We start from the raw sequence: 26,053 nt of genomic DNA, 5'->3' as shown, positions 1-26,053 counted from the left end.
CTATGAGGAACACGAAAACAGAAGCTGAGGCAGTGCCTGCGTTGTTCTAAATATTGGTGGGGGTGGTGTCACGTTTTGTTGTACGTGTACAATAGTTTCTTGTTATATCAATAAAGGCTACCTGACACCGCATCCGCCATCACGTTACACACGTATTAGCTGTATCGGAAGCTGTTGATTATGAGTTTATGGATGATAACACCATAACGTCTTCCTCCGCCTGCACTTTTGTTTTTTCACCGGCTCTTCCCCGCCTAGGCTCTCCACGTCACATGCGGCGCATCGTTGCAGGCGAATGGAGCCGAACCGCTATCTTCACTGACCTGGATTGTGGAGGGTCTCGATTCTGCCCAGCTCAGCGGAGAAGATAATACTGCAGGTAAACCCGGTATTTTCTTTTCATCAAATAACCACCTCAAATATTACATCTTATCTGTTTTTTGTTTTTGTTTTTTTTTGCGCATGGAAGGCTTCGGCTGTGGTAACAAATAAATTGTGTATGAATAATCACAGCATGAGCACACATGCATGCAAACACGTACAGTCCCGTCATTGTAATCGCCACGTTTTTAGGCAGAAGAAAACATTAGGACGCTGTATTAGTGCCTCTTTATAATATGTGCCGCCAGTGCCATTGCTGCTTTAAGATTCATCATTATTTATTTAAATAATCATTACATATTTTTTTTTAAAAAAAACAACTGTTTTCATGATCGTCTTATATCTCACCGCCAACATTCGTGGTTACAAAAAGATGTAAAGGCAGATGAATCTTGTCTCTGATCTGCTCCGCCTCGCAGATGGAATCTTGACGTGAACGATGCCGCTGCAGGGCAGCGCTGTGCCAGGAGCGTCCGCCGAGCTGAAGGAGGAGCCGGCTTGAGAAATTCCAGTAATCGTAACACCCTTAACTACACCTGGATTACAGCAAACTCACCTCACTGTTTGCACATCGATCTTCTACATGGATATGGAGGGAGCAGGATAGCGGGAAGATGAGACCAGATCTTCGCAATTTAACGCACCAACGTAGCCAATGGTAAGTTTGTTTTTTTGTTTGTATTTTTTTCAGGTTCAGGTTACCATAAAGCACGTGCAACACGTACACTGTATACTGTATAGGTTAATCAGTGTGTAAACATACTCTGATTAAGCAAGATCATGTGTTTATGTCAGATGCAGAAAAAAATCCTTTAAATGCATTAATAATAAACAAGCTATTTTATTTACTGAATATGAGTACACTGAAAAATGAAGCAAGTAAATTTACTAATGTAATATCATCTTGAACATGCATAGCTGTTGTCCACAATGTCAATGCGTGGACTATAAATTTAATTCAGAGCTGATTATAAATCTGTGATGTTATTGCTGTCTGCAGTCCTTTTACACTGGTGACTGTAAAAATGTTCACGTCAAGTACGCAAAATATAAAAGTAATTGAAATTGGGGACTTTATGAATGAGGAAATGAATCCAAGTGTCAGTCAAAGGTTCAGGTGTAGCAGGCAGAAGGGAGGGATGGAGGGTGGGAGGTCAGAGAAAAACTATAGGTTTTGGTATCACAGAGTCTGTTAAGTTCACCCAGTCTTTTACTCTGTAACTGACTGTGTGAACTTAAGTCTATTCACAGATTGTTGCAAAAAGAGGCTGGAAAAATAAGCTATACTAAAAAAGAAATATTGTGGAAAATTCTGCAACTAAATAGATGGATTGGAGCAGGTCAGTAACATGGTTAAGTTAAGAAACACATATTAGACAGGGAAGAGATTCTCAGAGGTGAAGATGAGCTGTGTGTGGAGATGAGAGAGATGGATGTGAATATTAACAAAAAACAAGCCTTTATTTAGGGCTACACACAACTATAAACAAAAGGCAAGGGAAGACTGAGGTAAACTAAACTAAACTAACAAAACAAAAGCAGAAACACCTAAACACCAGATATATCGAGGAAAACACAAAGACTGGAAAACCTGAAACTTGGAAACACAAGAGAAGACAGGCAGATGGGCCAACAACACACTGAGGAGAAGAACTAAATACACACAGGGACAGGAAACAGGAGGGAAACACAGCTGGGGCTAATCAGAAACAACGAGACAGAGAGGAAACAAAAGCTAATGCCTTCAAAGTTTGATTAATCCCCAACACTAACTTAGTCTAATACACTCAAATGAAAAACTGTCATGAATGCTGGATTTAGCTTGTACATGTTACATATGTGAACAGCAGTATGCAAAATCCAAGTAATAAGAAAACATTAGTTAACTTATCCAGATGAATGTTTTGTATCTTTCCTAAAAAAAACACTTGACTCTGACACCCTGAAAAATTTTGTTTTTACATGCACAAAGGCAAAAAAAAAGCTAAATTGCAATATCTTATGTAATGGCACAGTGTCTAGTTGGTCATCCGAGACAAGTGGAGTGTTATGCAGAGCTCTACTGCTGCTGTGTGTGCATGCCTGTGTGTGCGTTTTTTCATATTATGGGATCTGCAAAGGATTTTATCAGTCATGCGCTGTCTAATAGATGGGTTGTTCAGTGGCGCGTAATGAGAGAGCATGCTGTCTGAGAGAGAGAGAGAGCGAGAGAGAGCGAGAGACAGAGGAAGAGAGATGAGAAGAGGAATCATGACAGTGTCTCAAAAATACAAAGGTTTGGAAGGCAAAGAAAGAGCGAGTTGACACTGTCGTGAAGATGGGGCCAAATTAGCTTTTGATTTCTGTTTCTAAAGGACTTTTCAGTTTGAATTATACAAATGCAGGAGTGTATTCCAGTGAAAGAACATAGATGGTTTAAATGTTTGCAGCCATGTTTTTCCTCCTAACAGAGACGTGTGCTAAGCCTGCCCAGGACATGCACATCGCTTACTGTCTGTGAATCACTTTTTCAAAGCCTCCTCCACATTCCTTGCTCCTCCAGGACTAAGTGATCTTAGCTTGGTTTAAATAACACCAGTATATTTGTTGGTCTGAAGTAATCTAAATGCGAAATGCGTTTTTTAATCAATCAGATTAAACGATGATACAGATATCATTTTGACTGATTGCACTCATCACATTTCTTATTGTCCAGATTCACTGTCCAGATCCCAGAAAACTGCACATCAATTACAAGACAATCAAACAGAACTTCTTTGGACTAAAATATTGTTTAAACTTGCCAACAGCATGCTAACATGCTAATGGCTCAACTAAGACCTCCATGTACACATAGTGAGATTATGACATGATTAGCATTTTTTGGCAGGTCATATTTGCAGTTGGGTTAGAAAATCACTACTGCTCAGTGTTAGTCATTGTTAATCATTAACATTGACTAGGTTACTGTTAGAAATATAACACTGTCAAAAGTATTAATTTAACACTCAAAAGAGTGGACACATATAGACACTTTCTAGTGTCAATTTAACACTGGAGATTTTGCAGTGTTTGTGTCAGATTTTATGAGGACTTTAGATTTCTCGTCTACCATGCAGGAACTGTAATGTTGTTTGTCAGTTCTGTGAATAGCTTTCTGTAGATATTGTGAGAAAATCTCAGTGTTAACACACTCATCTCCAAACATCCTCCAGGTCATTGGTTGTTCTAGCGTTAGTTGTGACATTAAAGTTAGATTCACTCGCTGGGCCCACGTCCTCATTTTAGGTTTGACAGCGTTTTAGTAGATAAAGGTGAATGCCAATCTCTTCACATTGGAAGCAAGCATAATCAACACGGTCCACATGTTATTTCAAAATATTATAGATTCAACTCATCAATCCCTATGGGGTTTGCTAAATTATGTTTATCTAGAACTCCTCTCTGTCTCAAAATTTTGGAGAATTTCATGCTTGGTGTCACAGTTTAGGAGTTTGACCATAGGTGACATTTATGGTGTTATAACCCCTATCGGGGCTTACCTTTCCCACTTTTCGATGATATTCCTCCCTCGACCATTTGACATTACCCTCCTTTGGCGGCGAAAAACTGATGGTGTGGCCACGTGGGTGCTATGGGAAACAAAAGCTCAGGATAAAACAGTTATCAGTCACGTGCTTCATACAAATTTTGCATATATTTTGATTTCATGTTGATTCACTGAGTGTAATGGCACACTTTAATTTGAATTTAACAAAGTTCAACACAATGGCTTTTCTTTATTTTGCTTCTGTTCTTTTTGCAGTACCATATCCTAGCACATGCCCCTGTCGGTTGCATTCTACTTTTAATAATTGACTATTTTAACAGGAAAAGACCTCAGTCACGTGGACCAGTGTTTGTTATTACATAACTCTCTTTTGAATGTGACAAATCTACCATTCCCCCTTGCTATTCATAAATATTGTTTTGGTTCTAGCTATTTTCCTCTATAAAATTTAATTGACTTTTTACAGTGGCCCGCTATGGTCAATAGTAACATATTCCAGTCATAAGTGATATCAAAGGTTTTCTCCACTGTAGCATTTGGCATTCCCAACAATAATGTGATTCCGTAATCAAAACACAGCCGATAAAACACAATTTTCCTAATGCAAACATCAGTAACTCAAAATTGGCAGCCAGAGGGTTAAGTCTGCAGCTCCACACTCTCATGTGAAGCTACAGTCTCCCCCTCTGGTCCCTCTTATCCTCCTGCTCCTGCAAAACAAAACAAAGCATCCTCCCTTTTCTTACCGGCTGGGTGAATTGTTTGTCAGCATTTACTAATCCTACGGTAGATGCAGTCTCTCAGTATCAAGTCAGTCAAAACTTTAGTCCACATCGTCACTCCATCACAGTCCAGTCACACGCATTCATTCACACACATCCATACCAGATATTGCTGATAGTGGAGTCTCACGTGCAACCAACCTATTCCAGTCTCCATCAACAGCAAGATAATGTCATAATTTTTAAAAGGAAAACAATTCTTTATCATTTTGGACTGGATTGACTCGCTGCAATCCTTTTAGACTCAGGACTTACCATCTAATGTGGTCAGTGTCCCACATAAGTGAATTTCTCCAAAGCCCATTATAATCATGGAAAAGCACTTTGCACACCGGTGGGTCACACCTGTCAGATTTCTTATCTCAGTGCACTGTAACAAAAGCAAAAACAAAAGTAAACCATAAAATAATAATAAAATAACAAATACTAGGGCCAGTTCCAGACAAGTCCAAGCATAAAACCGTCTCTCTCTCTCATAGAGGAAGAAAACAACCCAAACCTCACTGATAAAATCAACCTACTGTTAAGAAAAATCAACAGATAACTCACAGGAGTTCCTCATGAAACAATATTGTTTGGGAATTAGAACCTCAGGTGCCGTAGCATGCAGAGTTGCATTCACTGCTCCTGGCTTTAATTAGTTATTAATTAGTTTCTGATACTTTCTTGGTCTGAACTCAGACTTAAGTGTCACTCCGTGACTCTCCAATTGCGAGCTCTGTTACAATCGTCCACAAATCTGCCCAGGTCTTTCCACCTGCTGTCACTAGACCTATCAAGGGGAAATGCACCTTCTTTTGTTCCTCCAGGAATTAAATCTCAATCATAGAAAATGCAGTGCCCTGAATTAAACACTACACAGTTAGTTTATCTTTTTCACTCTGTACCACTGCTCCTCATATCTCTCACCAGGCTGTGTGAGGCACAGTGAACAATTCAGTCCAGGCCTTAAGCAGCCATAAACATCCTGAGGCATGCAGTCACGTGCAAGAAACTCCACTCTCTCACTACACACAGACAGACACAGCAGAGAATTATAGACCTTGTTTGTTAAATGTACTCTCTGGATGTATATGTGCTCTCTGGATGGCATAAAATATATTATATTATATTAATATTATATTTATTCCCAAAAGTTTACATTTTTGCAAAAACTCAAATCCTCAATTTACATTACTTTGCTTTGTGTAGGTTGAAGATGTGTAAAGTGTGAAGGTTGATCTATAGGCTCTGTAATCAGCAAACTGTGTCATTGGCCACTTGCACAGCAAGATGGATCCAAAGATGATCACATTTTAGATTACAGATTCAGACCAGATCATATCCAGATCCAAAACTGTACTGAAGTATCCAAAATCTCTGAAAGTTGAGACATTTGTAATATATTCACCTTTTCCTGTGGTTGTCAGGAAGCCATTATCTACCATTGAAAGCTAATATTAAATATAATTATAAATGCGTACAATGGGAACATTATATACGTAAACATTTTTAACCAATAATGGCAGAAATTATGGAATTTTTCATTATTTCTCATTATTTTTTATTTCTTTATTATTATGATTACTGGAATTGTAGAAAAAATGAAATGAGCAGTAGGAAACAGTTTTTTTTATTTAATAAAAAACAGAGTTGAGGGAAAGTGTTACTATCTGGGTAACTAATGTCAGAGGTCCATCTGTAACTGCATCTAAACTGTTTCTCCAGATTTTTTCACTTTCTGTCACTGACGTTTTGTCCCTTTCAGGTTACAGCTAAATAATTAATACTTATTTAAATCAAATAATGAATTTAAAATAAAATTAGGATTCAAGCTTCATTTAACGATAATGATAAATTCTAATTTATCATCTAATGATAAACTCAACTTGCCTAGGCCTAATTCATGATAGCAGACACTGTAATAAAATATATATTTGATGACAAACCTGTGATCCAGGTGGCTGTTGCTTGGAAAACATGGCTCTGTCCCGACTGTTTTCAGAGATGTGCTGCTGCCCTCAAATTCAAACAGTAAACATTTGATATGATTTCTATTTCTATGGTGAATAAAGTATGAGTTTATTAGTTTATCAAATCATTGCACTCTGTTTTTATTTACACTCAGTTTAAAGTCAGAGTTTTCAATGACACAAAGTTGATTTCCTTTTTAAAGATGGCTACATCATCAAGTTATGCTGAAAAGACATAATCAAGACCAAGTTATGTCTTACTTGCAGCACCAGTGTTGCTTTTTATTGTTTTATTTATCATATTCTATCTCTATCACCTGTTCCTCTCATGTCTGTGGCTGCAGTATGACACACCCATTTTATGTGGAAAAGGAGTCAAATGATGTGCTAAATGACACATTTATGTGAGCATGCACAGAGTCTGAAGCGGAGAGCCTGGGTTAACAAAGAAAGTTGCCAAGCATCATTGTAATACCTGTTGTCTGTGAATGGGCTTTTAGGGTTGACAGTATCGCCGAGGCAAAGAAAGCCTGGCTGTTTTGAGCTTGCTTCCTAGTAAGTTCTTCATATTTACTCTGCTCTATTTGCTGTCTATTTGTGTCAGCATGTGCATATTTACCACAATGTTGCGTCAGTGAAGCATGCAGTCAGAGTGGCCTTGTCATCCTAACAGACCAGCACATAGTTATGTACCATGAACGTGACATGAATAAAAGTGCAGTTTGCTATTAATGAAAAAATAATGTCTTTGTGTTAATTCGTTTTCATTTTTCAAAAGATACTGTTGCCATGTTGTACATGTTTCATGATGTTCACTGAGTTATTTTAAGGTAGTGATGTCAGTGCAGTCAGGCAGCACTGCAGCTACAGCAAGGAGCTGTGCAATGACTTAGAGACTTATAGTTGTTTCACATCTTATTGAATCAAAAAATAATAAACAAACTAGAACTCAAAGAATCGTTTTTAATTAGTTTTGGTCAGGCTAAAATAATTAACATTAAATTAAAGACTAATTAATGTTCACAGCTTGACTCTGGATTTACTTAGTATTGAAACCAGCTCTACAGAGGTCACACACCTCAAATTCTTTAAGCAGTTAAACATACAAAATTTTCATTATTGATGAATATTAATCGTGTCGAATCAATCAATCATTTTTAATCTTTTATAAAAAACTTTGATCTGCAGAAGGTCCTTTTTCACAGATATGAGTTAATTGAGCTGTTAGAAGAATGATGGGTAAGACAGTCTATTCCATGTAAATGATGTTATTTATTTGAAAGACTCAAATTAGTCTTATAATCTCAATATTTCTAACTCTGACTTTGTGGACAATAATTCTCTCAGTCAGTTTCCTTGCACTGCTTCTGTCAGGACAAGCAGGGCCAAAGTAAAGTGATCTCCCTCCTTTCATCTCAGACAATGCTGTCATGAAGCTCATCACCTGTCAATTAATATCCTTGTGGTCACAGTTAGCTAGTCCGCTATTGTCACTCTGTGCTTATTTCGGTCCCATACGAAACTGCAGATACTCTATGTTTTGTGGGCGTATCAATCTCCTGTTAACAATGACTGGAGCTGGGCAAGTAACTGCAAAAGATGAGTCTGAATGCTGTGTTTCGCATACATGTATAAAGTTTGGCACACGCCTATAACTTCCCAAGATGCACAGATCTTTGAATGATGCCATAAATCAGTGAGGAAGGCAGATGTTTTGAATTGAAAAAGACATTTTGGTGCAGATTTGACCATTTACCAGATGTTATACTTTTGCAAACTCCTCCTACGGATTTTCTCAATTGTGATAATGTTCCGCCCCTGAACACATTTCGGTTGGAATATTTACACACAGTGTGACCTAGCAGGAAAAGGGAATTACATATTTTACACTTTGAGGTATAATTTCAAGGTGGCTGATCCGAGCAACCTTAAATTTCTGAATCCTGAAGGAGTTGTTCTTACTTTATCTTCAAAACTGTGAGTTTTCACCAAACGGTGTGAACCTGGCAACATGGTGAATTTAGATTTTTCACCATGAAGCAGGAAATTTCTACACAGTGGCTTGCAAAAGTATTCGGCCCCTTGAACTTTTCCACATTTTGTCACATTACAGCCACAAACATGAATCAATTTTACTGGAATTCCAGGTGAAAGACCAACGAGAAGTGGAACGAAAATCAAACATGATTCCAAACATTTATTACAAATAAATAACTGAACAGTGGGGTGTGCGAAATTATTCAGCCCCCTGAGTCAATACTTTGTAGAACCACCTTTTACTGCAGTTACAGCTGCCAGTCATTTAGGGTCTGTCTCTACCAGCTTTGCACATCTACAGACTGAAATCTTTGCCCATTCTTCTTTGCAAAACAGCTCCAGCTCAGTCAGATTAGATGGACAGCGTTTGTGAACAGCAGTTTTCAGATCTTGCCGCAGATTCTCGATTGGATTTAGATCTGGACTTTGACTGGGCCGTTCTAACACATGGATATGTTTTGTTTTAAACCGTTCCATTGTTGCCCTGGCTTTATGTTTAGGGTTGTTGTCCTGCTGGAAGGTGAACCTCTGCCCCAGTCTCAAGTCTTTTGCAGACTTTTGCAGTCTTTCTTCCAAGATTGCCCTGTATTTGGCTCCATGGTATTCTGTTAACAATGGCTTTCTTCTTGCCACTCGTCCATAAAGGCCAACTTTGTGCAGTGCACGACTGATAGTTGTCCTATGGACAGATTCCCCACCTGAGCTGTAGATCTCTGCAGCTCGTCCAGAGCCACCATGGGCCTCTTGGCTGCATTTCTGATCAGCGCTCTCCTTGTTCGGCCTGTGAGTTTAGGTGGACGGCCTTGTCTTGTTAGGTTTACAGTTGTGCCATACTCCTTCCATTTCTGAATGATGGCTTGAACAATGCTCCGTGGGATGTTCAAGGCTTGGGAAACCTTTTTGTAGCCTAAGCCTGCTTTAAATTTCTCAATAACTTTATCCCTGACCTGTCTGGTGTGTTCTTTGGACTTCATGGTGTTGTTGCTCCCAATATTCTCTTAGACAACCTCTGAGGCCGTCACAGAGCAGCTGTATTTGTACTGACATTACATTACACACAGATGCACTCTGTTTAGTCATTAGCACTCATCAGGCAATGTCTATGAGCGACTGACTGCACTCAGACCAAAGGGGGCTGAATCACTACGCACACCCCACTTTGCAGTTATTTATTTGTAAAAAATGTTTGGAGTCATGTATGATTTTGTTCCACTTCTCACGTGTGCACCACTTTGTGTTGGTCTTTCACGTGGAATTCCAATAAAATTAATTCATGTTTGTGGCTGTAATGTGACAAAATGTGGGAAAGTTCAAGGGGGTTGAATACTTTTGCAAGCCACTGTAAGTCAAAGACACCTTGTCCAATCTCTCCCAAACTTCACAGTCCTGATGAGAGTGCTGGACAAATTGATATGCCAATTGTCAGCATTAGTTAATACCAAGTAGTGGGAACCAGAAATGTCATTTTTTAAATGGTTGACAACATCCACCTTAAAAATCAATCTGAAAGAACATCAGACCTTGATGAGTTTAGTGGGAATTAAAAAAAAAAAAAAAGAGGTCTCTGTTCTGCCTGAGCCCGAGCCAGAGTCTGGTTTGTTCCAGCCAAAGGTCTCTATGCCGTCTGGTCCTGCTTCGTCCGCACCAGGATTCCTCCGCCACCAGCCTTCAGCCAAGCTGCAAACGGTGGTCACGCAGCCAGCCCCCTGACTTCCACCATCTCCACTGCTGTCCACGCGGGCAGCCCCCTGAGCTCCACCATGCTGCTGGCTTCAGAACCTCAGAGTCTCTCCCTGTGGCCAAGTAGTCCCCTGGAACAGTTTTTTGAACCTTTGCTCCTTGTTATATTTTTTTGAACTTACTCTGATAAGCTCATCAGGAACAGGAAACTCGTTGCAGATCTCAGAGTTAGTAAACCCAGAGTTTATTTTCAAAGTGATTGGCCCTGGAATAGGGCCCTGATTTCAATTACTTTGTTTAGTTGTAGTTGCTGTTTTTAGATGTGTCCTTGATCCATCACAGCTGATTCAGATGGATAAATGACCTCCTCAACATGTCCTGAAGTTCTCCAGAGACCTGGTAATGAACTAATCATGTGATTCAGGTGTGTTGACCCAGGGTGAGATCTAAAACCTGCAGGCCCTTGTGGACTGGGATTGGGGACTCCTGATCTAAGACATCGAGATGGGGTGGTGATCTGAACCAGATCAGAGAGATATGGAGGAGAGAGATGATGAATAGCCTTAAATGTGTACAAGAATATTTTGAAATTGATACAGTATTTGACTGGGAGCCAATGAAGCTGCTGCAGGTGATGTGGTGGACAGAAGGGGTCCTGGTGATAATGCGGGCAGCAGAGTCCTGGACGCGTTGGAGCTTGTGGATGGATTTTTGAGTAAGACCAAAAAGAAGCGAATTACAATAATCAATCCAGGAAGTAACAAGGCTATGGACAAGAATGGCAGCGGCATGTGGGGTGAGAAAAGGACGGAGACGATTAATGTTGTGCAATTGAAAATATGCAGACCCAGTAACATTATTAATGTGTGAATTGAAAGATAGAGTACTGTCAAGGATAGCACCCAAGCTTTTCACAGAGGAAGAAACGAAGATAGTAAGTTATTGATAGTAACAGAGAAACTGTTGGTTCTGGATAATGTTGATTTAGTACAAGAGAAGCTCGGATTTATTACTATTGAGTTTGAGAAAATTAGAAGAGAACCATGAATTTAGTTCGGCTAAACAGAGGGTGAGGGAGGAGGGGGGAAGAGCAGAATCAGATTTTAGCTTGCACAGGTTGCAGGTTAAGGCAACTTGTGACCTACATCTACCATTTATATTATCTGTTATCAGAATACTTTAATCCCGAAGGAAATTATCTACCGTTTATATAGCGCTTTTCTAGTCACATGGCCACATAGTGCATTAGAATACAATAATAATACATTTTATTTAAAAGCGCCTTGCAAAACACTCAAGGTCGTTGTACGGGTCAGCCCCCGACTATGAGCATGTCAGAGCTTCTCCTCCAGCTCCGCGAGAACCACCTGCTCCCGTTCAGCGAAGTCCCGAACAGTGATCTCTGGGGACATTTCCTCAGAGCCACAAAACACTGCAGACACGGACTCAGAGACAGCTTCAGCCAGCGGTTCCAGCCCAGGCAACTGCTCTGACGATACTCCGGACTCTGGCTGTGCCGACGTGCGTCGGCGACGAGGGCACCGCTTTTTCCTAACAGCGGCTGTTAATGCGACATTGATAGCTGTGACGGCTGGCTCCTCATCCTCCGACCACATCCTCACCAGAAATGAGGCTGGGGAAGCGAAGTCCGAACGGAATGGTGAGGGTGAGCAGCTTGTGCATGATGGAATTGATGGAGGCAGCTCAGTGAGCCAACCCTAATCGCCTCGGAGCCCCAAGACTGTGGAAACGGCGATGGGGAAGTTGCGTGACAGCGGGACGGTGGTGACACAGCGGCTGCTGCTGAGGACGGGGTTTGGAGGATGGTGCGGAGGTCATCAGAAATCAGGGGGGGTAACGCCTCCCATAACCAGGGAAACACAGTGACGCTCACCCGCAATGGGTGGAGTAACTCCTCCGTATCCTCCTCCCCGGAACGCTGCATCCACTTACAGCATAGCGCTTCCACTGTCTGAATAATCTCTCTTCTCTGTGTCGCTGGGTCCATACTGGTCGTGTCGTACTGTCACGATCTGAGGAGACAGACCGTGCAGTGGTGCGTGTGGTGAACCCAGGTGCGAACACAAGAGAGTTGACCAAAGTAACTTAAACTGAAAGCGAGCCTTTATTGTTGCTGAAGACAGGTCTCAAACAAAGCAGAAATACCATGACAAAACTGAACTAAACTAAACTGGGGAACGGATACTGATAAACTATGAAGACTCAGAAAGCTATGGCTAAGAATACGAAAGACTGGGCATGAAAACATGGAGGGTGGGAAACACAGATGACGCGACACAGACTGCATGAAACACAGAGACTAAATACACATGAGGGATGATCAGGATCACATCAGGGGAAGTGGCCACACATGGGAGCACAGCTGACACACATGAACCTAACGACAGGACAGGAGAGGTGAAACTGAATACACTGACATTGAATACAGACTTTCAAAGTAAAACAGGAAACATGGAGATTAGACATGACATGAACTAAACATAACCACGCAGACATGACGCATGAACCAGGGAGACTTAGTACAGGGGGAGATGACATAAACAACTAAGAAACAAAGGGCTAAACAGCACCCTAGAAATTAACTAGACAAACTAAGCTAAAGCATAAATGAATACAAAAGATACATAAAACTCAACACTGGGTCACACGACCCAGGACCATGACACCACCGTTTGAGAAAGACTGTTGTAGAAGATCCTTTTTCTTCAAGGTCCTTTAATATGCTGATAGGGTGATACTGAATAAAACATTCAGCACCTTCCTATTCAAAGGATACTTTTTATGTAACGTCACTCTCACTTAGTATGTGCAAAACAGAAGCAATTTAACTTTTTTGCCATCTTTGACAAAACATAGATTGTGCACTTCTTTTTCAGGATCTAAAGAGAGTGCTATCCTTCCCCCCATACCCCGGGGATTACCTACATCCAGTGGTGTATGCCTGCACCGCAGTTATGCTGCTCTGTCTGCTTGTCTCCATCATGACTTACATTGTCCACCACAGGTGAGACCTTATTACAAGATAATTTCACACTTTTCATTGCACAAAATATTCACATGCCTATATGTATGTTGTGACTTTATATCATAAAGGTGTCTGTATATCTCATAATGTTTCTTTATCCTCATCTTGTGTCTGTTAAAAACACCCACCTTCATCCAGAATGAATGTGCAGAAGCAGACAGGTTTCAAGTACAAAGTAGAACTGAGTGGTGATCGTCGGCCAGTCCACTTCAATTTAAACCTCCCAAAACTTTTGTGTTGCTCTGCAAAAACAGCATATCAATTAAGATCAAGGAGCTGAAGCTGAAGGACAATCCATCTGCTCTGACACAAGGCTGGATTTTTCCATTAGAAATTGATACGGGCTTTTAGAGATATTGAGTTATTTTATGAATGAACTGCACAGCCCATCCTGTTACAAAGGAGAAATTTATTACAAACATGTTTGGTTTATAAAACTAGTATTTGGTGCATTTGGTTCTGTCCTCATGACAGAAATGACTTTATTTTATATAAACATGTGCCATTACCTAATTCTAAAAACTTGTGTTACACAATTAACATTTTTCAACCATAGAAAGCAATTATATGTGTCAAAAAAATTTATTCATTACAATAATTACTGATTTTTCTTTTTTCTTTTCTTTTTTTTTTTTAGCACTAAAGCGCTAAATTACTTAAAATGTCATGTCCCAGGTCAGTTACCAATATCAAAAAATCAAAAAACTTTTTATGTTGTTTCTTACTATTGCATGTGTTTACTTATAATATTATGCACATGTTATTTTTTCCTCCCCAAATTTTGTCCCAGGTCAAAAAATAAATACATAAAAAACCCTCTAACTGACACCATTCAGTTCATCTTTAACACAATAAATCCCAACAGTACAGTCTCTTAATACCTAAACAGGGTTTTGTGCTGGTACAGAATGTTGAAGGACCAGATTTACTAATAAAACTGAGAACTTGAGATATCAAATGGTCTTTGATGCAGTCTGCAAGCAGCCAAAGCAATGAAAAGGTGCTGTTTAGTACAATGTTTTGTGATTGATTTCTCCTAATGACAGTCAGCAAAGAAGACAATATATTTTTCCCTATTGACCAGATGTTACGTGGTGCTCACTGACCGGTCTTCAGACCTGTGAGACTGAAGCCTTAGTTAACATATTCTTTTATATGTGGATTTAATACTTTAATACTTCTAAATTATAGTCCAAAGGTGACAGTGTGACTCCTGTGTTCATTCCCACAACCTTCTACCTAATTTAAGCTAAGACACTATCTTTCTGATGTTTAACTTTTCTCCTTGTTTACAGTGTGATCCGAATCAGCAGGAATGGCTGGCACACACTCCTCAACTTCCTCTTTCACACAGGACTGACATTTGGTATTTTTGCTGGTGGAATCAATCAAATCAACTTACCTTTTGTGTGTCAGATTGTAAGTGTTGTGTTCTTGGTTTCTTACTGTGGTGATGTTTCAAAGTTCTGTTAAGGGCACTTAACTCTTAAAAGAATGTTACCTTTTATTTTTATTTTGAATCTGAAGATATTGGTTATTTTATATTAGACTGGCTTCCAAATTGTGTGACTGAGTATAACATGAAAAGCCCTCTAGTCGGTTAAAGTCAGGTTAAATGTAAACACTTCACTTTATTAGGTACACATTGCTAGCACTGGCTTGGATCCCCATTTTACCCTGGGAACTTCCTTAATTCTTCATGATTTCACAAAGTACTGTAATTATTCCTCAGAAATATTGGTCTCCATAGACATGTCAGCAATACACAGTTGCTGCAGACTTCTTGGCTACACAACCGTAATGTAAATCTCCTGTGTTCAGAGATGCTCTTCTGTATAACGTGGATGTAATGAAAATAATTGTAATGGTTTTTGCGTTACTGTACTTGGAGCTGATAGGAAGGCACACCTGTTCTATAAACCTCAGGGATGGTTTTATGGAAAAATAGACACATTGGCTGTAGTTTGCCAAGTGTTACGATCATCTCTCCAAAACTTTTATGGTTGAAAGATACAATAAAAGGGCGGCTTTATAGTTCCACCTCTGGTACTGAATATTTTTTACATTCAATATGATTAAGTAGCATAATTTAAAAGATTGTAGCTGATATAACAATGCCTCCCATTTAACGGCACACACACATAAACAAAGTTATTTTTAGATCATATGTTTTCATGAACCTTCAAAGGTTCTGCTTCTGCACCGTTTTGCTGTTTTATCACCAAAGTGAATCATGAATGAATTATAATCACAATATGACTGAAGCTCAGTGCATGCATAGTAATGTGATTCTGGTTCTGGAGCTTTTAATTTATTCAGTCCTTAGACATTGGAACTGTTCAGTGTGCAGCATATTGAACACCTAATAGAGTGCATTTTTGTTCCATGATGATTCCCAACTACACTCTTAAACTTACTCCAGTTCACTCAATTTTTATGTCTATTTCAACCTGTGTTAGGTTGGCATTGTGCTCCACTATGCTTCTCTGTCTACCATGCTGTGGCTGACCTTCACTGCTAGAAACATCTGTAAAGATGTTTCCAAAGACCCACTTCAGGCACAGGAGAGGAATAGGGCTTCCCAGACTCGTACCAAACCAGCCATCCTCCGGTAAGCTGTAAACAGGTGCCTGCGGGTACAAGCAGGGCTGAGCAATGTTCATCAGTCATCAGTATGTGAATGAATCATGACTGTCCTTGGGTCATTTTCTCACTTTTACATTTTTCTGACTTTTATCATAGCTAATTACTAATTTTTACAGTGTTGACACAATTGCTTCTTATCTGCTCTTGCATATTTGAGAATACTGTTGACAGCAAGAGCACTCAGAGAGTGCAACTCCCCCCAAAGGGCAAAGGCTTTACTAAAACTTCTATGTCTTATGATGTTTTTATTACAACATGCTGCCTGTTATGGCATCGCTGTGACATCACAGGGTGTCGTATTGAAAAAAGCTCTCTTTCACTTGATACATCATTCAAAAAATTTCTTGAAATTTTTCTTGAAATTTTGACCTGATTAAAATAAAAAAAATAAATAAAAATTAAATAAGCTCTAGTTGTTAGTGGTATCTAGCTTCACACAGTATTTGAGCATACCAGCAGCACAGAATATTTGAAAATGATATTTTCTACCCCTCAATTTTATCTGCACCTCAGACATTGAGGGTTTTGTCCAGCAGTTAGGTGCTCGTGTCACATATGTGACATGCTCGCCTGCACTATGGAGAGGGCATCGATATGTGTGCATCTGTGTCTTTGTTAGTGGGTGGGTATGAATGAGTGAATGGCCTGTGTGTGTGTGTGTGTGTGTGTGTGTGTGACATCTGGAGTCAGGATGTGTTGTGTGTGTGTGTCGTGTGTGTGTGTGTGTGTATGTGTGAATGTGTGTGTGTGTGTGTGTGTGTGGGTGTGGTGTGTGTGTGTGTGAGACATCTGGAGTCAGGATGTGTTTGACCTAGTTCAGCACAGAGATGGAAAACAAGAAGAAGCAGTTAACCTGACTCAGTCCGACCTAGTTTGTACATCCCGCTTATTACCCTAAAGCAATTTTGAAGCTACGGGGACAGCTCTATAATGGTACATAGTCACATTACTGCTATGTTAAACTAAACACTTGGCTGTTCTTATCATGGTAATGCTGTCATGCAAATGATTAACAGATGGAGTCATTACCATTTTCACAACGTTCAGTATCCTGTGGAAAGCACAAAAACACCCAAAATGTTTTGCTAGCCATTCTGAACTAAGATGTTTATTATTATTATTAGTCCAGGTGTGGACAGCAGTCTAAGCACAGATGCCCAGGTCTCCTCTTCTCAGCCACATTCTTCAGCTCTTCCAGAGGACCACTCTGGTGTTTCCAAACATATTTTATTTTATTCCTGCCACATGTTTATCCCAACGATCAAACCAGCTGAGAGACATAATCTCTCCGGTGTGTGCTTGGGCTGCCTCAGAGTTTCCTCTCATTCCCGAGGAACACCTTGCCACCTTGACTAGGATTCATCCCAAACTACCCTTTGCTGTGTAGGAGTTTTAGCTCTACCTTGAGCCCCTACTGCATGGCTGATCTCCTCTCACTATCACTGAGGGTGACCCACACTTTGCAGGACCTCCATTTTAGCCACTTGTGATTACCCCTGCCCTATACTCTCAATCTGTTCCTCAGCATGTGTTTCAGGTCCTTGGTGGGTGGGGCCTCACTTGGCAGTGCCACATGAGAAAACCTGTGACCCATATTTCATTGTGTCTCTCATTCTCCTACCTATGCATTGTGACTGGTCATGTGTCAGATGGGGGGGGGGGGGCATTTACAACAGACCTATCTTCAAAGTCATGTGCACCCACTGATCCTACTGATTGCGCACGTCATATTAGTTTCGTATTTAAGTAATGTCAATTTGCTTAGTAAATAACTTTCTGTACACTGCTGAACAATGTGTCCAGCCTTTTGTCATGGTGTTACGAGCCAGGTTTGAGACACACTTGTGTTTTCAATGTCAATACCCTCAGTACCCACATCACCTTAGATAAGGGTACAAATATCAATCGTCATTAACCGCACACAACACACCCAAGCACACACACAACACACACACACACACACACACACACACACACAACACCACTTAAACTTATAAATTATTTATATAGCCAAATCACAACAACAGTGCCTCAAGCGCATATTGTAGTGATCCTACAATAATAACAGAGAAAAACCCAACAATCATATGACCCCCTATGAGCAAGCACTTTGGCGACAGTGGGAAGGAAAAACTCCCTTTTAACAGGAAGAAACCTCCGGCAGAACCAGGCTCAGGGAGGGGCGGGGCCATCTGCTGCTGGGGAGAGAGAAGGAAGACAGGATAAAGACATGCTGTGGAAGAGAGACAGAGATTAATAACAAGTGTGATTTAATGCAGAGAGGTCTGTTAACACATAGTGAGTGAGAAATGTTCAGTTTCTATGCCATATGTTAAAACAAGCTCTAATTCTTCATGGTGAAATTTTTTTTCAGATTTTATCTTGTAAGTGATGGAATCCCTATCATAATAGTTGGAGTTACAGCAGCATTTGGTATGGATAACTATGGCAGCAGAGATGATGCACTGTAGTAAGTATACTCAGATTATTATTTGTTGTTAAATATAGAACATTAAAAAAAAACAACTTTCTTTTTTCATTTTTTTAGTTGCTGGATGGCATGGGAACCAAGTCTGGGTGGTTTCTATGCTCCCATGAGTCTTCTGGTCTTAGTCATGTGTGTGTACTTCTTGTGGACTTACGTCCAGCTGAAGCGCCACCCAGAAAGGAAGTATGAGCTGCGGGTATTAAGTGAAGAGCAGCAACAGCTGTCATCAAATGAGTCGCACCATCACTGCCACACTGACACTGGGTCTGCTGGGGACTGCCAGCCCTTTGCTGCTGGCGTGTCAGTTCTGGCCAATGAGCACTCTTTTAAATCTCAACTCCGGGCCACAGTCTTCACCCTCTTCCTGTTCCTGGCTACCTGGACTTTGGGAGCATTGGCTGTTTCACTGGGACATTTCCTGGACATGATATTCAGTTGTCTCTATGGTGCTTTTTGTGTCACTCTGGGACTCTTCCTTCTCATCCAGCACTGTGCTAAGCGTGATGACGTGTGGCACCGTTGGTGGGCTTGTTGCCCATCCAGATCAAAGACAGAGGATGGGCCTGGAGAAGGACAGAGCCAGAGGCAGGAAGTCCATCAGCCACACTGCCATTTGAATTCCCCACTCTCAGTGAAGCAGCAGATGCTTTCTCCTTACCCTATTCAGAGTTCTCACCACAGAACAACACCGCCTCCCCAAAGCCCAACATTAAATCACACAGGTCCATGCTGTGTGGCTGTAATGACTCCTGTTAGCCCTTCCCCCATCTCACCTCGTGCTGACCAAATGCCTTCACCACGTCCACAGTCACTTCCTGATGAGCTCCCTCATCCAGCTCTTCCCCTGCAGAGTTGCATTGCTGATAGGACAAAGACACGCTCTTTCAACCGTCCACGCCAATGCTTCCAGGATTACCGGTCTCATATCACTTCCACCAGTATGGATGGGAGTGTGCACAGTACTCACCTGGACAGTCCTCATAATGTGCACCACATTGAAGCCTCACCACTGGTTTCTAATAGTCCACACCCAGATCTCCAGCTTCCGTACATCAGCCCTCATTTAGATAGCCAACTTGTAGTGTCCTGTCACAGCTTGGAACGCCAGACCTCCTGCCACAGCGTGCAAGACTCAGTTGCTTCCTGTCACAGTCATGCCCACAACATGCATGACAGTATCTCTTCCTGCCACAGCCTTCTTATGCCTTCTCATGGGGTCGACACCAGCCAGTGGCACATGTACTGCTCAGTCGATGACTCTTCCAGCACAAACTGTTGTGAGAGAGCTGATCCCGTCATCTTGCAGTATGAACCAGACCCTGACAATTTGAGCTGGATGTCAAAGACGGCAGACAAAGAAAAGATCTGTCTAGAGCTGGAACAGAAAGGTTTCCCAAGGAACACCCTACCTCGGCAGCATGGCACTGTGAACCGACGGGGACCCATTGGTCGAAACAGGAGTCTGCAGGAAGATAGCCTGTTTGGTTCAGATGCCACAGGAAACATACGGACAGGCCCCTGGAAGAATGAAACCACCGTATAGTCTTGAAATCCTTGGAGCAGTCAAACCTTCCAGCAAATGACTTTTTGTTTGGGTCCCTTTGCCTTCCAGGCCCTAAGACCACAGGTTGAGCTTTTACATCCCAGTAACATTTCAGATCTCCTTATGTCAAAGTTAACATTTTATTGTTTCAAAAATCAGATCTGAATAAACACACACACACACACACACACACACACACACACACACACACACACACACACACACAAAATGATCAGTTAATGTTAAATATTTTTTCTGCTCCATGAAATTTAAATTGCAATCAGTATTATATATTGATCCTAAGGAGCAGCCTGAAAACATATCAGTGTTACTGAAAGAAGTTCACATTCCTCCTATAGTCCAAGGATATGCAGACAGGCAAGAAAAACTCAGAAAGGCCAGTGAAAGTCATGCATCGACTAGACGTGATCAAAAAAGAACTGAAGGGTTATTTTTTGAATGAAACAGACCCAAACTTTGATACAAGACAGCGGTGATAGTACGATTTATTGGATAAGTTCATTTACCACAGATATTGATTAAGAGAACTGATACAAGCAAAAATTTAAAAAGTGAAAATCCTTAGAATTCTTACCACTCAACAGATACTGTGAAATGTTTCAGAGCATAAAAACTTACTTTTCTTAAAAAACAAACTCTGGAAGGTGTACATCGCTCAGTAACTTTACTGTTTGAGAATTCAACAATCTTGTTATCTTGTTATCTTGTTATCGTGTATGCCCTGCCCTTCCCAGGCGCCTCTAATCCTCCTATTGCTCTTGAACAGTTCAACTTTATTTATACAGTGCCAATTCACAACAACAGCTGGCTTAAGTCACTTTATATTGTTGTGTCTTACAATACAGATTTTTTTAATATTTTCCTTGTGATTGCTTTGGTTGCTACCAGATTGCTGTGGTCGCCTGTAGTTTGCATGCATCAGAGGTGAATTGTCTCCATTTCCAACGTGTGTTGCACTTTTCACAGTTTTACTACCACTTATATCAAGTACTTAGCAAGTGTTGTCAGACAGGTCTGGCTGTTTGGCGACTGTGGCAATCTGTTACTGAATAAAACATTTGCAAGGAGGCTTTTTTGTGCAGCACTGTATACCTCTTTGTGACCAATTTTAGCTTGTGAGAGCAAGTTAGTTCCCGCATTTGCCAAGTGGTCGGGCAATACACGACTGCGAATAACCTCTACTGGGAAATTTTGTCTCACAACCAAGGGATGAAAGGCAGCTTCCAATCATTCACTAGTGGTGTGTGACTGGGGTCTAAAGATGTGCAGGTTTGCATGGACAAAGATATTAGTGCATATTGTATTAGAAGGAGCTTGTTTTTCAGAGTGCAAAGTGTTGTGAGAAAATATTTATTTGAATTAAGGTTGACTTGCAGAATTCAATTAATTTCATCCTAAAAAAACAGCACATAGTATTTCACTACTGATGTGGTGAAATAATAATAATAATAATAATGTGTCTGTGAGTGTTCATTCCTTTGGAATAGAGTATAACTTCCCTGAAATGAAATGTCTTTTCTCAGCAGTGCGCTTGCACAAAACCCTTTTTTCACTTTTCTATTAGGATATTTTGGATTCATATATCCAATACCAGACAGAAGTTGTTTTTTTTTAAGTACAGCTGTTACTGAGACTTTGTTGAGACTGTCTAATGTTCTTCTAATCAGTGTTCTTCTAATACAGGTCAGCTCTTACGCACAGATTTCAGGTTTGCAGGATGGAATATGGTTTGCAGTTTTATAAATCCTGGGATTCACCCAAGTCTTAACCTATAGGACCACACGCAGTCCTCAGCAATTTCCATCAGAAAAATTATTCCTTATATTATAAACATCCTTCAGCAGCTGTGGCTCACGAGGTAGGGTAGGTCATCTACCAATCAGAAGGTCAGTACCTTAATCGTCAGCTCCTCCTGTCTGCATGTTGAAATAGGCAAAATAAGGAACTTCAAGTTGTCCCCTATACATCTGTGCGAGTGTGTGCGTGAATGTTAGACAGATTCTGGGTTAGATTCTGGGTTACAATCCCTGGATCTCCATGCATTCTGCATGGCGTTTCTCCCACAGTCGAAAAAACATGCTGTTTCCCTTGGCTTGCCTAATACAGTCCCAGTGTGGGGAGTTCATAAGGAAAGCCAAAGCCCTCAGTGTTTGTGGGGGCAAATGTTATTATAAAACCAAATTAAAGAAGCTCTTTAAGATTCTTACCATTCTAAATCCTTTACAGGCAAATCACTCTGGAATTTGGAGAGGCTATCATCCACATCTTCAAACAAAGTGCAATATACAGTATTATGCAAAAAGGCAGTAGATGGTCAGTGATTGCACCTTTAAATACTTGGATCACTGGACAATTTTTTAAAGTTATATATTTGTTAATGTTATATTTCTTATTGCATTTACAAGATATTTACACGTGGAAACCCATGGAATCAGAGTGAGCATGTGTGTTTTCATGTGTGCAACAGTGCATGATTAGGTACATAGAAATTTAGTGTGTTTTTGCTACATCTGTTTATAGGACCACCCTTGCAGAATGAGTTTAGTGAATATCTTGGTGAAGATTCATTTATAAAGTCTATGGGTTTTTTATTGAGACGCTTTATTTATACTGCCAAACAGAGTCAAACAGACTCTGGCCTGACAAGTATTGCACTAATGTGTGACCCTCACATTGTGAGATAATGATTCCAAAAAGTACAATGTGCTACAAAGCACAAACTTTGTGCCAGAATTATGTGCCAATTTTCACTGTGATGATAAACTACACACAACACCTTCTCAAAGAGTGATTACATAGTTTGTAGCACCATATCAACTCAGGTTTTAAAAGATCATCAGCAATCCTTTAAAGCAGAACACAGACTTCTTTCTATATGATTCCCCAGTGAGGTGTTTCATAAAGTAGTGTTGGCAGTTGAGCAAAACCTTCTTCAGTAATTCAGGTTCCGTTTGAGTTTCACAGAACAGATAAAATAACCCTCCAGAACAGCCCAGTTCTGGCAAAATAAGTTTTAACCCCTAATTCACCACTGGTGCTGTGTAAATACCTTATTAAGAGGTATGATTCTACAATATGACCGAGAACATTCCAAAAATCAGGAAGTCCACTTGGTGACACTTGGTGAAACTAGATTCAGAGTGGGGCACTAGTCATCTGCATGACCGATTTGGAGTGAGGGGGAAAGGAAAAGAATGAACAATTTGGACACTGCAATGGGGAAAGAAAAGAGAGAGAGAGAGAGCATACACACCATGAATTAAATAAATGAAAAAACACAAACTATGAGTAGCAGTACCTGAGACAACCAGGTGGGGTTACATGAGTGTTCTCCAGAAGTACAGCTGATTTCTTTCTGAGTAAGAGTTGAAAAGATAGTTTTAACCCAATGTCCATATTAAATATGAGCTAGAGTCCAGATGATTTACAGCCTTGGTTAGAATTTGTAATAACTGTCATTTTTGTCTATCAAGGGACAGAAATGACAATATATGTAATAGCCTGTGTTTCCTTGACTCATTACCGAGTGGTGAGAGGTGTGTTTTTTAGAATTTAGACTGCATATAAAAGGTGGACTTGAAGCCTCAAGGTTAGTTTTGGTGCAGCAGCCATCTTTGTTTTTTGGAGCGAAAATAACTATTTGTAAGAGAGGGCAGAGTGCCAAGTTGACAGTGACAACATTTTGTGTCCTTTGTGTATACTTGGTTTAATTTTTTAGTTTGCACTTGCACTTTTACTGTTTCAGTGTGTTTCAGTTTATTTTAGTCTTCCATTATATTTTTTTGTCAAGTCTTCTTTCTCTCTGTTAGTTACTTGCTTTTCTATTTTGATAGCATTTTCTCTCTGTTGCTTTGTAGTTTTACGTGCTTTGTCTCGTTGTTCCTTTTCCTACTGCATTCCCCACCTGTTTCTTCTCCCCTCATTATCTTCATATTGTGTCACTCTCCCCTTGTCCTCTGTTGCATTGTGTATATAGCTGTGTCTTCCTAGTGTTCCTGGATGTTTGGATATCCTGGCTTAGTGCCTTACAGATCCCAAGATTTATGGACTGTTTCATTCCTGGGCTTAGAAGCTTAATGTTTTTCCTGTCTTCTGCATTTGGGTTTGTAAATTTTCAAGACACACAATGGGTCATGATAAAAAAAGCCATAAGGCCTGCTTTTTTAAAACCAAATTTTTATCTATGAAACACCTCTCTGGCTTGTGTTATTTAGCATGTGGCACATTTTGTAGAAATTAGAGCGCATCGATCTTTTCAGTTTTATCCAGTGAAGATCATTTCACTCATATTCTGCTTTTGGGGTGAAACTGGTGTTGATTTGAAGAATTTGAGTCATACCACTCATCATGTCACATGAAGGTTAGACACATTTTCACTTTTATGGCACCATATCCCACTCTGATTGAGTGACACTAACTTTTAACCTGATGTCGATCACTGTGCATGTGTTGTGTTGTCCTGTCCCAGTGTTTCAACAGCTTTAAGTGTCTTCCTGGGTGGGGTAGGAGGATAGTCAATGTTAAAATGCCACTGACACCAGCTGTCAAATGTGAGATCCTTTTAATGTCACATGAAATAAAAAATAAACAAATGGATAAAAGGGGATGCCAATCTGAGCACTGAGTGTTGCCTGAAATAAAGATTTACTGTGACATGCCTTACGAGTAATTGTTCTTATTTTGTGCAGGGTTCTCCCACTGAGGATCCTGTGCTCATCTTCTCATTATTTTGTATTAACTTTTAAAAGTAAAAAAAAAGACATGACACATGAGGGATGCTTCAGACAAAGCTGACTTGATAAAACAACTGATGTTAGATACATGTTGCACAACCAAGCTATCCAGCTCATTGCCCCATATTGGCTTTTACTGCAGAAAACAAATGCAATACAATGTGCTTTGTGTAGTTAAATTATTATGGCACAAAAACACTACTGTCTCAAACTATACATAATTTACAACGGTGAGTCAGATTATCTAATGAAGTAGTCTGACAAGTCAGCTTGTTTGCATCTCCATTAAGTTATGAGTTTGCTAAAATATGGTTGCATGTTGTAACCATGAATTTTATCACTGTATCTTGATTTTGGTCACTACATCTCAAACACATTTCTGGATGTAGAAAAGCATAACACAGGTGTGGACCCATCTATATGTGTCTGAATACAGCAATGTTTTACAATAATGTCTGAATATATAATGATTTTCTTTTTAAAAGCACTTATTTAGGTCTGTGAATAAGCTGTAAGTTTTATATTTAGCACAAGAGTTAGGAGAAAAGGAGATAGCAATAGTGTTCTTCAATATTTAGGGGGCACTGCTTGTCAAATCAAATGCACAGCATAAAATAAATAATTTATTAATTATTATAAAATATTTATATTGTGAAGAAATATTTATCTTATTTATGATGTAGCGTTGTAAATGACAATCAGTTGAGATTTTTTAAAAAGCCCTCACCCAACTCCTGTGTTTGTCTCAGCATCTCTGATACATAATGTATCGTCTTCATCCATCACATCCCCCACACAGAGCGCTCCTCTACAGCCGTAGCTGGACTGGACTGACCCACTCCAGCAGCAGAGAAGTCAAAAAAATTATGCGGATGTCTCTGATGTGAACATGACCTATTTTGATGTCCTACTGAGATCTGCAGACATGGCTTTCTTCCTGCTACCCTGTTCTACTACCTACACCTGCCTGGACAGCCTGGTATGTGTACAGCAGCTCTTTCTGGGTGTGATGCGGCTTATAAACATACATTTTTAGCTAATTCTAACAAATCTGCTGCACAAATGTCCAGTCTTTCTGTTGCCAGCTTGGAAAATAAAGCAGTCCTAGTATCATCAGAGCTGGGATTAATTGTCTCTAGGGTGAAAGCCACAGCTTTAGCAGACTCTGGGATAGCTGATACGGGGTTAACAGGCTCAGAGAGAGTTAATCCAGGC

The 26,053-nt window shown here is 40.2% G+C and overlaps 1 protein-coding gene across 1 annotated transcript; it reads left to right on the top strand.

The window, feature by feature from the left end:
* On the top strand, positions 1 to 24,761 carry adgra1a (adhesion G protein-coupled receptor A1a). The gene is made up of 7 exons (XM_005944843.3): positions 1 to 379; positions 801 to 1,039; positions 13,259 to 13,386; positions 14,703 to 14,826; positions 15,867 to 16,018; positions 18,428 to 18,523; positions 18,602 to 24,761. The coding sequence occupies exons 2-7, from the start codon at positions 1,037 to 1,039 to the stop codon at positions 20,082 to 20,084; spliced, it is 1,986 nt and encodes a 661-aa protein (XP_005944905.1). The 5' UTR covers positions 1 to 379; positions 801 to 1,036; the 3' UTR covers positions 20,085 to 24,761.
* Positions 24,762 to 26,053: the final 1,292 nt, after the last annotated feature.

This window comes from Haplochromis burtoni, unplaced genomic scaffold, assembly GCF_018398535.1.
Source record: "Haplochromis burtoni strain Fernald_Lab_line unplaced genomic scaffold, NCSU_Asbu1 Contig_384, whole genome shotgun sequence".
Lineage (NCBI taxonomy): Eukaryota > Metazoa > Chordata > Actinopteri > Cichliformes > Cichlidae > Haplochromis > Haplochromis burtoni.
Note: the sequence above shows the minus strand (reverse complement) of the source record. Positions and strands in the feature narration are given on the sequence as shown.